This window comes from Gadus macrocephalus, chromosome 10 (genome assembly GCF_031168955.1).
Source record: "Gadus macrocephalus chromosome 10, ASM3116895v1".
Lineage (NCBI taxonomy): Eukaryota > Metazoa > Chordata > Actinopteri > Gadiformes > Gadidae > Gadus > Gadus macrocephalus.
Window position 1 is genome coordinate 22,587,559 of NC_082391.1, and position 13,542 is coordinate 22,601,100.

A 13,542-nucleotide genomic window follows, 5' to 3' on the forward strand; every position below is an offset into this window, starting at 1 on the left:
CATAAACAGCGGCAAACAAAGACCACCCCCCCCCCATCCTGAGAGATCTACTAAATCACTGCCCATTTACCTATTGTCATTCAATCAAGGCAAGTCAATTGGCACTCTGCAGAGCACAGAGGTAATGACTATTGGGTTTGGGATTTGAGGTTCTGCTTCATTGTTTGAGTCTACGGCCCCCCGCGCCGGGATGGCAACGACTGGGGGGCCCAGAGCTCGTTCAGAAGACAGTCAGCCCCGACCGGAGCACTCAGTGTTTCCCTGGGGAGCCCTGCTCCTCGCTCAACAAAGCCCAGCTGAGAGACGGCGGAATCATCAGGCTGAAATACACCTCCACTTATTCCTTTAGCTTTTATTTCAAGTCCTTTGTTTGTGCAAGAAAAAAATTAGATATTGAACGCATCCATGGAAGTTTAATATTTTTTCATACTTTATGGATTATTTTCATTTTTTGGTTGGTGATTGCAATGTTGCAAAGTAAGGAGAACAATCCCTCGGTATATATAGTTTTTCTTATAGACAGCCTCTCTTCAAACTTGGAATTGTATTAATATTTAATCGCATAATAAATTGGATGAGGAATACAATTATCTAGGTAAATACACCTGTCCCGTCATGCAAGAAATTTAGAAAGTCTCCTTGAGTACAACAGCCGTCTCAAGGTGAGGTTTAAGAAAGGAATGTATAAACTTCTGAACATTTTCTGCAGCGTTGCAATCTGCTTCTATTCATCTCCCTCGCCTGGGGAACAACTCAAAGGAACTCTTCAGAGATGATGAAGAGTTATCCCGAACATTTCAAAGCAGCAGAAAAAAATATGTTTTCTTCTATTTGGGCATTTGCCAGAGCATCTCTGTTGGTTGGAATTTATTTTAGCTACACATCGTTTCTACAGAGCTCCGTATTTTAGTTCATACACATATGAATCATTAATTAGGTCTCTGCCTATCCGGTATGCTATAAACGTAAACAATTACCAATTAATCGCCACGAGGCAATTAGAGTTGCACCAGGTTGAAGGGCAAATGACATTCACAATGCGGCCCAAATGCATTCTGGGTACTGACGATTATAACAGACAGAGCTCCTGCTCATGACTCCAGTGAGCAGCCAGAGCAGCAGCCGGCTGTATAGGTGGTCCGACCGGGAGAGGGAGATGGTTTGGGAACGTTATTCCAGGATAATGCTTGGGACAGGCTACAAGATCTTTCAAATCTCATACGATGTCAGACATCCTCGATTCTGTCCGGTCCCCAGCATTGGTGCGTTTCCATGACCGCCCCCCCCCCCCACCTGGTAATACATAACCCTGTAGCCCCATCCACAGCCCCCCCGGTGTAATGAGAGACTGAGGTACAGCAGGGAGGGGAGGGCGGAGAAGGGGAGGGGGCACAGAGAGATTGAGCAGTTCACGTTAAATACAAGGTATTAACCTCTATGCGCTGCTGAATGTGTGTGTGTGTGTGTGTGTGTGTGTGTGTGTGTGTGTGTGTGTGTGTGTGTGTGTTTACAGCCTACAGTGTGTTTGCTTATCCAATCAGAAAGAGGTAACAGAATAAAGGGACTAAAACTAGCGTGTGTGGGTGTATTTACCCGACTCCTCTAGTTTCCCCCGGTCTCAGGCTTCGGTCAGCTCTCTTTAGTAATCTGATTTTATGGGCAACAACAGCTGACCACAATTTGGCTCTGCAGGGACAGACATCGGACTGAAGCCAAGTATGTGTGCTTGATACTGACAATAGAAATGATGTTGGGGTAACCAAGGTTGACAATGATTGTATTTAAGTGAGAGAGGAAATTGAGACGGACATTAAAGGCTGGTTTAAGTTCTTTTTTGGGTTTGTAATCCAAAACAGGGAGCGCCTCATTAGGAATAATTACAACGATTTGTAGAATCCACTATTGGTGCAGCCAAGTAGCGTTTGCACTTTTCTTCAGAAAAATCTTTAAATCACAAACTTTCTTCATGGAACATTTATAAGCTGCCTCGCTCCACATTTGACTTCATTTTCTGCTTCCGGAAAGAAAAAAAAAAAAATTCCAAGAATACAATTTATTCCCAAACTTTTGGAATAAATGGTGGGACTGTACTGGGGCTGGAGCTTGAGGTGGAGGGAGTCCATGTTTATTTACAGGTCTTTTCCTGGTTTGCCTCAACTCCTTCCAGCTCCCCCTCCGCTGCAATCGACAACTATCTGGCACGCTCTCCAGACTAAATTGCTATTTATTCTTTTCTGTGGGTGTCAAAGCCCCAGTCTGGGTCTGAATGCTGCCTCTGGAATGAGGGGTCCATGCTCGGCAGCGGTGCTGACACAACACTATTCCTGAAAGACCAGCTGCTAGATTTATCCACGCCAAACGTCACAGTAATTGTAAAGATTTATATCAATGGGGAAGAGCTGACTAAGTTCCCCAGCTATCAGATCTGACAGGCCCAATATGCGCTCAATCGGTTGCCTGCGACGCTAAAGGTTGCCGGCGGCTTGACCGAAAATGTCCTCCGCTATAATGGAGGAGAGGCCGACCCTCTTGGCTTTGTGTCGCCCCTTGTGTGGCGTGTTGGAGGTCATGCCTTCAAGGCTGCGGTTTGGCTGGGCTCGGAATCACAGCGCAGGTTCCACGCAGATTGGGATTTTGCCTGTTTTGTTTGTCCAATATAAATGCGTACCCATGATACGATTATTATTTTGAATTAATGACGAAGGAAGCAAAGGAAGGAAGGAAGGAAGGAAGGAAGGAAAGAAAGTAAAAAGAGAAAGTAAAACGAAAGAAAGCTAGATAATTGTAGACTTCTTTAAGGCAATGTCTCATGTTGGCACTTGTGATAGTATGAGTCAAACTTTCAGATTGTAAATGATTAATGTACACAGTCATTTAGTTTATAATATAATATTGTGTTGACAAAAGACATAGCAAAAACCAACGACATTTGTAATGAAGGATATTTAGTGAATAACTATCTATTCAGGGAAAAAGTAAGGGCAATTTTTCTTCTCAATAAGCCCAAATGTAACTCTACTAAAACAGTAACATGAAGGCGTCATTCAAAACTCCTACTTAGAAAACACCACACATTCACACACAAATCAAAGGTTACAGAGGTGGGAGCTGTTATTTTCTCGAAAGTACGGTATGTCATTTATTCAACACAGTCTGCCTTTCCGTGTGAATCCATCTACAATTTTCCACTTTTTTTTTTTACAGAGCCAGATATGAACACAGTGCAGGAGGCAGGCATCTGCCGAAGCTTATAATGGCTATCGCAAATGTTTCAGTAATTCTATTCCAACTGAAAAACTTCCCTCCCCTTTAGAACACCCCCAAATTACCTATGGAGGGGAGCACTGCGCTGCTCAGCCTTCACTGCAGTTGCAATTTTCCAAGCTAGGAAGAGTGGAAGGAATCCTCCCGTGTGCTCGCATAATGGAAGCAAGAATCCAGTCCAACAGCCAGCAGGTTATATGGAAAGATGTGAGTATGATTAGTTGGCCATTGGAAGGATGTGTTTCTTATGGTTTTATGATTGTTTTGGTGGAGTATTTCAACATCTGTTGATGAGGTGTGTTTGTTGTTTTATTGTGGTTGATTATTTGACATTCTGTCTATTTTAATTATTGGGGAATTTAAAAGGGAAACAAAAACAAAAAATAAAATGTACTTTGGCAGAATATTGTGTTGTGTTGAAATCATAGCTGGAAATGACTGAAGAGCACATTTATAAGTTTCCTTTGAAGACTCTTTTGAAGAATAGTGTGGCTGCATAATGGGTGCATTGTACGGGACTTTCAGAGTTTTCCATCTGGTCCTTCACCTCCTGCTCCTCCTCGTCCTCCACCTCCTCCTGCTCCCCTTGATGTCACTTCATTCCCTCTTCCTTCTCTCGCCTCTTCTTTCTTCTCTCTGCACACTCTTATCTTATAGCTCTTATTGCCGTGGAATATATTCAGCCGACTTAATTCCAATTTTGATTGACTTTGTCTTAATTTTTTATAAACCTATATACATAAATATTTATATATATATTTGGAGGTCAAGGCTCTCCTTTACCCCAGAGACCTGACCCTGACCACAGCATAAGTAGTTAGACCATGCCACTCCAAACACATTTAGACAGGTTGCACAGACTTAGAACTCGCTTACCGACACAAAAAAGTCAATTCCAATGGCATTTTCCCTGTTGCTCTTCAGAAGCAGTAAAGTAGTTCAATACAGAGGCGCAGGGCACCTGAAAGCTTTCAGAATGCCCTATTAAATTGCTTTCCCTGCAATAACTTCAATGTGGGGTCGGGGTCCCTTGTCCTTTGAATACAGTATTTCATGGAGGCTTGGATGTTGACAATATGATGAGACTCCCTGTAATCAACTAAGTTCCCATTATTTTCAGGGGGCTAATTGCGTCATCATTTGGAATTATGCATGCTGATAACATACTAGGTGAAGATAGTGATGAAGCTTTATATTTCAGAATCGATTGAGGTATAGTATGGTGCAGGTCCTATCGTTGAGGTATGCTATAGTCCCAGCCCTGTATAGTATGGTGCAGGTCCTATCGTTGAGGTATGCTATAGTCCCAGCCCTGTATAGTATGGTGCAGGTCCTATCGTTGAGGTATGCTATAGTCCCAGCCCTGAAATGGAGAAGTGTGTCTCCTCAGTGTTATATCAGCAGGATGTCCCATGAGCTTTGCATCCCAGGATGAAAAAAAAGACGCCAACGCTCTTCAAAAGGAAGCATCTGGCTGCCAAACCCCCAATCCCACCCCCACATGAATCTGATCCTAAACCTGGTGTTAGGGTCTCAAACCCAGCCCCCCCTCTGTCTACGTCTCCATCCCCGACTGAATTTCTCTGCTCTGTCATTTCATCTTTCCTTCAATCCATCCCTCTCGACTCGACTCAATGTCTGTCGGCTCGGTGCCTGTCTCCCCCCTCCCCACCCCCGCCCTAGTTCTTGTAGTTTACGGCGGAGCGAGGTTCAGTGGAGGCTCAGGTTCGTCTTTAGGTTTCCACTGCGCCTCCAACCTGCCTGAGCAGAGGAGCAGAATTCCGACACCGGTTTTCCCTTTTTTTTCATACTTGGAGAAATTCCCTCTGCAAGGAATTTCGGGCTCTCTGATTACTGCCTTCTGTTTCCTATAAAATGTGAGGACTGCTCTGGGCTTTGATCCGCTCCCTAGTCTGTGGCCACTGTCTTGCGTTGCGTTCACGGGGATAATTATAACACACGTCCCTTGATTGAATTGAAGTGTGGCATTTGTAACTATGGCACTATGGCAACCTACATTCTTGAGTTTATGGTATTCCACAAAACAAAAAACCTTCTCGTCTTCAAATTCTTTAAATACCACCATATTTGATTGTAGGTCAATAGAGCCATTTATTGTGTTTGTCTGTTCAAGGAAGAATCCACATGCATCATTGTTATTATTAGTATAGCTACATAGTGCAGATATGAAATACTAGCAGCATAAATAATTGAGCTAGGAAAACATTTTTTATATTTTCTTTGGCCGCTCTTTGCTGAGACCTTCAAAAGTGCTCTAGCGTGAAGATAACATCTTTCATTTCTTGCTGTTGGAAGCGATGGTGAACCAAAGCCTTTCTTTGTTAATTTGTTGCCTGCAGCTCGGGGAATCGAATACAACAGAGGGCGAGATTTAATTGGTGGAAAAAGTTGAATACTGCGAATGTGACCTTTTTATGGGCACAGAAGAACTCTCCTCTCCCCACCGTTTGGCTCTCCGTAGCGTGGCATCCATTATATGTTTATCATCACCGCTCTGATGGGGGATCGCTCTATTCCCCGATGCGTCACGTGTCCTCAAAGTCAAAGTTGGATTACGTGCATGTCTGTTTGGTTGTAGCGTTCATCAGAATTGGTCGCACATCTGGAAAAGACCAGATAGAACCACGCTGTGACGCTGGTTATTATTGATATGGTGTTCACGAGCTCTAAAGGAAGACCTGAATCTGAAGGGACAGCTTTATGCCTGTCATACCGGGGTAGCATCGGGTGAGGAGACCGCATGCTGGGAACCCACAGCCGCATCAGACCTACGTTTGTGACACTATACGTTGTGTATACCTTGTGCGTCCTTTTACATTCCTGCCGCAGATCGAAACGGGGAAAGAGAAGACGGCGCGGTTCCGAACGTACCGGCGCCTGGCTCTGATCCTCGGGCTAGTGGTCCTGGCTTTGGCCGCGGGGGTCTTCAGCCTGAGGTACTTCTGGGGTCCCAGCCAAGCCAAGGTAAGACGGTTTAGTCCCCCACTGTTTCTGCACCGTCCCTGTATGTGTAGATACGTGTTGTCTTGATATTTATGGTGGGGATGTGTCTCTGTCTGTTCCGGTGGGCTGACCGCGGGGGTTATCGGCCCAGAGTCCTTTCTCATGCTGAAAGTTTTGTGGCCAAACTGACATTTTATATCATCTTTTTTTGTTCTTTTATTTGTTTTGCAAGGCTGGATGGAAGAAGAGGAAAAACTAACAAAAGGAATCATTGCAAAAATGGGGGGAAAAAAACCCGGCCCAAAATAGGTTGTTTTTTGTGGACACGTCTCTGTAATTTTTTATCCAAAACAAATCACTGGGCTTAAATAGTTGGACATTTCAGTCCCCCTCCCTTACCCAGTGATTTAGTGTTTATTGACATAGCAAACACTTTTGTGATGCCGGATTCTTAAAGCCCACTATTGGGTTTAATTGCCATTGACCACATTTCTGGGACTGGGACCAGTCAGACATTGGCAAAATAATTGCGGTTAACACTTGTCCTGGCAATTCATCTGGTAAAATCCAATTCAATCAGTTTGATACAGAACATTTTCACTCATCTGCTCAGCCTTGATTTTCCCAGGATGCCAAAAAAAAGCCAATCTACTCAAGCCTCCAGCAACAATACATCGATAATTTCTCGTCTACAATTTACTGCTGCAAATGAGAGAAACATTCTGGCAAATATATGATGTCTGCACTGAGCGAAATGGGTGATTGAAGCAATGCAGAGACATCTTGTAGCCTCATGATAAAATTAAGACACGTCTGCACCGTATATCAACAGGCCAGTAACGGCTTTAAGAGGCAAAAACACCTTCGTAACCCGAGCAATAATTCCCCTCGTTGGAAGGATATCGCCAGCGGTCAAGCCAAATGCAACAAGTCCTCAACGGACAGCATGCACAGCATCCCACACGCTATAGGGTCAATAATTAAACTTGTTGAGTCTATGCTACGTTTAGGTTAGCCACGGTTCACCGCTACTTCCTGTACCGACACCATGCCCATGTCCTCTCCTTTCAACACAGATATAAATCACCTCAGAGCAATCTCCTTTGTCCTTGTTAAATATTTCCTGCCCGAGGTGGAGCAGTCGTTATTTCCACTTTAACAAGCTGTGATCATTCTCACGTGGTGTAAAATGCGGGGATGGCAGAGGTTGCTGAGGCAATGCACATCAAACCTGTGGACCCTGCGCTCTGCATTAATGGGGTCTTGAGAAGGAGGCGCAGTCATTGCCCTCCATCAGTGAGTGGAGATTGAGCCACTTCAAAAGGGGAGAGAGTGCCGGCTCTCTGATAGGACACCCCGGCTGCAGATCTTTGATAGGTTGGGCTGGGGACACCGTTCTAGGATGGAAGGGCGGAGGCATGGATGGAGAGATGGAGGATTAAAATGGCGGAGGGAGGGATAGATTGACAGATGAAGGGTTTGATTGCAGATGGATGGATGGGGGACGGCTGGATATACATTTGGGTGGATGGATGTAGACGGAAGGTTGGATAGATAGATGACAGGTGGATGGGGAGCAGATATCTGGATTTATATAGATGGATTGATGGATGGATGGATGGGATAGAGAAATGGCCAGACAGATATTTGCAATTTACCTTCAGGCCTCAAACGTATGCCGTACATCCTCCTACTCAAAACATAACGTGGAGTCAACTATTGTCTTCCTTCGTTTTGACATTCTGTGAAACTAAATCTCCCTCTCAAAATGCGTCCTTTGTCTCTCAATTCTCCATGCTACTGAAATGAATAAGACTGACCCTTCTGTTCTCAGAGTCCATACCATGTAGGCGTTAGAGGGAAACATAAAGCTTGTTAAAACAGCTTCACAAATCCCTTCTACTTCCTTTACAGTGTAAACCGCCGTGGAGAGGTAGCCTGCTCTGTGCATTGTCTTTCTGCCTAACAGGGGAGCCACTTGGGGACCCATTTTAATTACTCCAAACATGTGTAGCTACACGATCCTCAGGAAGAGAGTTTGCCGTTCTTTCTCCAGCCCGTGTGTTTGATATAGTCAGGCACGCCTTGCTGTGTAATTGAATAATCTGATGTCTAGATCGGCTGCACGCGGGAGCATTTGGCTCACAGAGGGAAAGAACGGTCCCACTATTTGCTATGTGCTCATTATTGTTCTGAACCACAATAACTCACCAGGGGATTAGCCAGGCTTCCTCAATTAATTCACAGGTCAGAAACAGTGGATATCTGCAACACCGTTAATACTGCGCCTGGCCAAATGACTCAAGTGTAAGTGGTAACAAATATATGTTAAATTAACAATTTCGATTTATATACAGAGTTTTAAAAGAAAATATTCAAGTAACACAAGGCCTATTTGCTCTTGGTAGTGCCTTTGTTTCATTAAGCAGAATAAAGTTAACTGATGCGGGTAAACACAACAAATTGTTGACGCTGTACACTGGCTTCTACTTTTTGAAATAAACATTGAAAAAGCGTCAGTTTGACAGCGAGCCAGGGTAGACGGAGAAATACCCAAGTGACTTCCATGAGGGAATCTCCTGAATATTCAAGCAGAGATGTCTTTGTTCACCTTAATGGTTCATTCTCTCTCTAGCTTTCTTCGCGTCTCCGTTCCCATGGTGGACGCCGTTCTGACGCTCAGCAGCATTTGAAGAGCTCTGTGTCAGTACTGTTGTTCCTTAGAGGGGTGGCATATAGAATATAGCGGCAAATAGCAGAACGAAGTGGGGAGAAATGGGATATAATATTTATGAGTCGTTTTAATGAGTGTATGTTCCCATGAAAATAAGAATGGTTGCATTTTCGCTACCTCAGAATGAGCCCTTTGTATAATCATAGGGAAACGATGATATCAATCTGGCCTTTGGCCCCACAGCTTCATGGTGGAATGGAGGAGCTGGGGGGGGGGGGGGATATTCAGCTGGTGGCAATCTGCCACCTCACCACTAGATGGCACTAACTCCTACACACTGCCCCTTTAATGAACGGTCCTGGCCCCTTCTCAGCCTCCAGCGGTCATGGGTGGAGGTCGTTCCCAAGGCCGTCGCTGCTGTCTGTTTATAGCTTATAATAAATCAAGTCTTAGCAGTGTCTTCATTGTTCTGCCGTCACCACGGGACAGCGGACTGAGACTGTGATTGTGATATCATCTGTCTTCCAGTCATGCAGATTTCGCATCCCTCTCCTTTGTACTTCCTTGTCAGCATACAATATGGTGGATTCTAACTTTGATGGGGAGTTATCGCCGAGACAGATGGCCCTTCACCGAGCCCGTACCAGCTTGTAATCGAACACATCGTGACGCTCGTTCTCCGACTTCCTTCCACTGGAGCTGCTCTTCTTCTTCTGTGAGGATGCTCAATTAAACCACGCCGAGATTCTACATCATGGTTTTTATTCAGGCAAGAGTATAAACGTAGAGGATTATGGGAAAAGGGGACGGTTAAATTTAGTGGCAAGCGGAGTTGAAGTCTACAAAAGCTTTCTCAAAGTTTTGTCACATTGTCTTCTTCTGGAGGGTGTGCGGGGTGTGGGGGGGGGGGGGGGGGGGGGGGTGGAGGGTGGGGGGGGGGGGGGGAGCTGTATTTGGGAAAATCCGCGCCGGAGCGACCTGTTGGGGCCATTCACCGTGACATACTTCGTTTTACACTGTGCTTTTTCAGTAGCAATGGGGGAAAAGTGCAGCGTGTACATTTACATTTTAATCGCTGGTGGGACATTTTGCCTTTCCAATCCGTGCCTCCTTTGCCGCCTGCTACAAATACAGTGCATCTGGTAAAGTGAGACACGAAAGCCCCCCCGTTTCCCCCCCAGATCTACCCTCTCTCACCGCCCCCCCCCCAGCCCCCATCACCCGTTTCCACACAGCGACAGCCAAGCTGTGTGCTATTTGGAATGTGATTGCACTTCACTTTCCCTCCCGAGTCACTTTTGCAGTCGACTCGCGGCGCATTCACCATCACATTGTTGGAATGCGCCCCAAGCACACTTGCAACATCTACTGTAAACATCATCTTTTTGCATGCATATTTTGAAAGGTTCGGTGCTAATGCGGGGCTTCGCTCCCCCCCAAAAGGGCTACCCTATTTCGAGGAGGAGTGAGGTTTAGAATGTCCTGCATCTCAACTAAAAACATATGTGTTAGTTTATTTGATTTTATTTTTCTAACCATTGCTGACTTATCCATTAGTATAGTGTACACATTCATAAATGCATACACATTATATACATAGATACACACATATATACATATACACCAGTGGAGGCTTCTCCATTGAGGAGAGGGAGGAAGATCCTCCCTAACATTGTTGAGAATAAAAAATGTAGATTGCCCAGACTATTGTAATGAATTAATGCCCTTAAATATGACTACTTTATTGCCTTTGAATATATAATGTTCGTTTCCCTGGGTAAAGGGACATTAGCACCCCCTATCGCCTTTTGACAATTACTTCAGGGAGGAACGTCCTCCCTCCGCCTCCGTTGACTCCCTTTCATTTTCCCGAAAGTACTGGCGGCCGGTGGATAACATGGGTTTCAATGGGAGAGAGGAGGAAAGTCCTCCTCTGAGTGGGTGGGACCTTAAGGGGTCTGATTCGCGCAAAAATCTATCCGTCTGCGCTATGAACCAATAAGTAGGATCCCTGGATGTTGAGCAGTGTTGCCAGATTGGTCCGATTTCCCACCCAATTGGGCTTTTAACCATGTTAGGCTGGAAGAAATATCATTGGGCGGGAAATCTGCCCAATCTGGCAACGCTGTCGATAACAAACCCGGTCTGCGTTGCCGCGGTGCTCAGTCTGAGAGACGCAGAGCAAGTGAAATCTGCGATAGCGAGATCCTAAATGCACAATGGAAACATTGGAAACGGAGGACATTGTTAACGTCTTATTACAAAAAGCATTCCATTCATTCAGTTACAGTGCTAAGTTAGCGACCAAAGAAAGAGGTAGACCACTTCCCAAAATCAAGGTCTCCAGAAGTAATGGCAACGTCAGTGTTGTTGTGAGTGCTACATGGTTTGCTAGGTACGCAATGACTTACTGGTAGCATTACAAGCAATTGTAACTGAAAATTAACATAGCTAAATAACTTCAGTCAGTGAGGGCAAAAATAGGCCCAATGATAGGCCCAGATTTTTTTATTTACTTTTACAAATCAATAGTAGGCCTGATTTGACTAATATGCTTTGCATCCTTTCCTTCTCAAATTACAGTGATGCCACTGGTGGCTTTGTATACATTTTGTTCACATAACTCCCTCCCTTCTATTTTGTAGTTCACCAAAACACCCTGAAACAACTTGAGTCTCACATTCTTATGCCACCATACACCAACAGTGCAAGCAGGCCAATGGCAACCAAGCGCGCAGTCCTTCCTCCCTCACTTTAAAAACGACCAGCCGCCACTGATATACACGTGTACACCATACGATTTAATGTATTTATTGCTGACCATCAATTAGTCAGTCAAGGGTTTTCTGTAAGCATACTGTAGACTGTTAAATTATGACTTTAAACCTAAAGACTGGTCTTGCTTGTTCAGCTAATTCATCGGTGCATCAATATGTATGTTTAAAATGTTTCTGTGATGTGCCCAATATAATTAGGATAAAATACTGCCTTTCATATCTTTTCTTTCATTTCAGCAAAGAAATCATTTAAACCCTCTCTTATCGAGTTATTAACTGCTCTAATGACAACATCAAACTCATCGACACAACTGTACATTTCTCGTGGTAATTCTTAAGCTTCCAAGTCATTATCCAACACTTCAGTATCCTGCGTTATACAGCCTAAATCATTAATTAATGGCAGAATCCAAGAAGAACTAGGCATACAAATCAACAGCCAATTTCTCAACCTCTCACAAGTAGGACCACAAAATGTGTGTGCATTGGTCTCTCCTTAATCGCTTTATTTTGTGTTCCACTCCGAGGCGGACCATGAAAGCTGATGACTGACTGGATACCCCAGATGCTCTTGTGTTGGATGGAAACAGGCCTGCCTTAATAGTTGGGATGACATGGGCCCAGCAGGAGAATTGGCTGTGGTACTTAACATTCACAGCTGAATGTGCTGGGACCGTGAAGGGTATCTGTCACTGAGAAGTCCCCAATTAGGTTGTTTTTCCACTTTCTTGGCCAGTAGTGATCCACTGACAGGGTGAACCACCCAGACCCAATATTGTTTTTTTCAGACCATACCTGATATTCACCGCGGGCTTAAGCTCAAAAGTAGGCCTAATTAGTAAAACTATCAACCCAAATCTAGTTATGACCTCCACTATTTTATACGACCACTCAAACCCCTCCTTCCCTCCTGAAACATGCTACAAGTGTTCTGTGGTCACACAATGAGCCATAATATCCATTTAGCCTATTTTAAGTGACTCCCCGCACATTACGCACAGAGCTTTAAACATACGTTGCGTCATCTCTGTGGTTCACCACACGCCCTCACAGGCCGGCTAAATCAAGACCCGTCAAGGTGTCCTCCATCCTCCTTCGTCTCAATTATATCGCGCATCTAAATCATCATAAAGGCACCTCTACAGACCAGCCCGGCCACGCCCTCGGCGTCCCCTACTCCCAGGTGGCCCTGACTCCCTCCCCGACGATGGGGTGGTTTTCAAACGAGCAGCGCACCAAGCGGCCACGTCCGCTGCAGAGGGCTTATTCACAACGATTGTTTCCTTTAAAATGTCAGCAACCTTCACCGATTCGCTGGTATGAGATGTATAGTGTAGCTCTACTTCCCCTAGACCCACACACACACACACACACACACACACACACACACACACACGTACTGTCCCTTTTAAACATCCGCCTTTCTGGAGCACAATGGCGGACACGGAGGTGATTGATTGCCACGGAGAGTTCAAGTTGTTTTAAATGTCAGGTGTGATTAGTCATGTGTATAAATATATATACCCTCGCTGGTTGGAGGGGAACCTCCTCAAATTAAGAGCAACGGCTGCCCGTCGTGGGCGAGAGTCGCGAGGGTCTCGCATCACACGCACGCCATCAGGTAGTTACTCAGGGGGGGCGCAGAGAAAAAGTGGGTCATTACACTTGTTTTACTGCATGTAATAAGCGGATAATGGATGAGAACGTCTGCTAGTGTGTGGAGGAACGGGAGAGGGAAACCGAGCTGATATCCGAAGTGTACCTTTTAAAACAGAGGCATGTTGGCTCCCGGTTTGGAGACGTCTCTGAAGGAATGATATCCTTCATGTAGGCGTGTGTGTATTTCCCAGACTCAATCCCGGA

General features: G+C 44.9%; 1 protein-coding gene across 1 annotated transcript in view; it reads left to right on the forward strand.

Annotated features, from left to right (window-relative positions):
• The first annotated feature begins 3,309 nt into the window (after nt 1-3,309).
• Nucleotides 3,310-13,542, forward strand: part of tnmd (tenomodulin) — a 36,003-nt gene continuing 25,770 nt past the window's right edge. The window contains exons 1-2 of the mRNA XM_060063226.1: nt 3,310-3,471; nt 6,115-6,249. Of these exons, the coding sequence (XP_059919209.1) occupies nt 3,424-3,471; nt 6,115-6,249 (183 nt within the window). The 5' untranslated portion in view covers nt 3,310-3,423. The remainder of the gene's footprint in view (nt 3,472-6,114; nt 6,250-13,542) is intronic.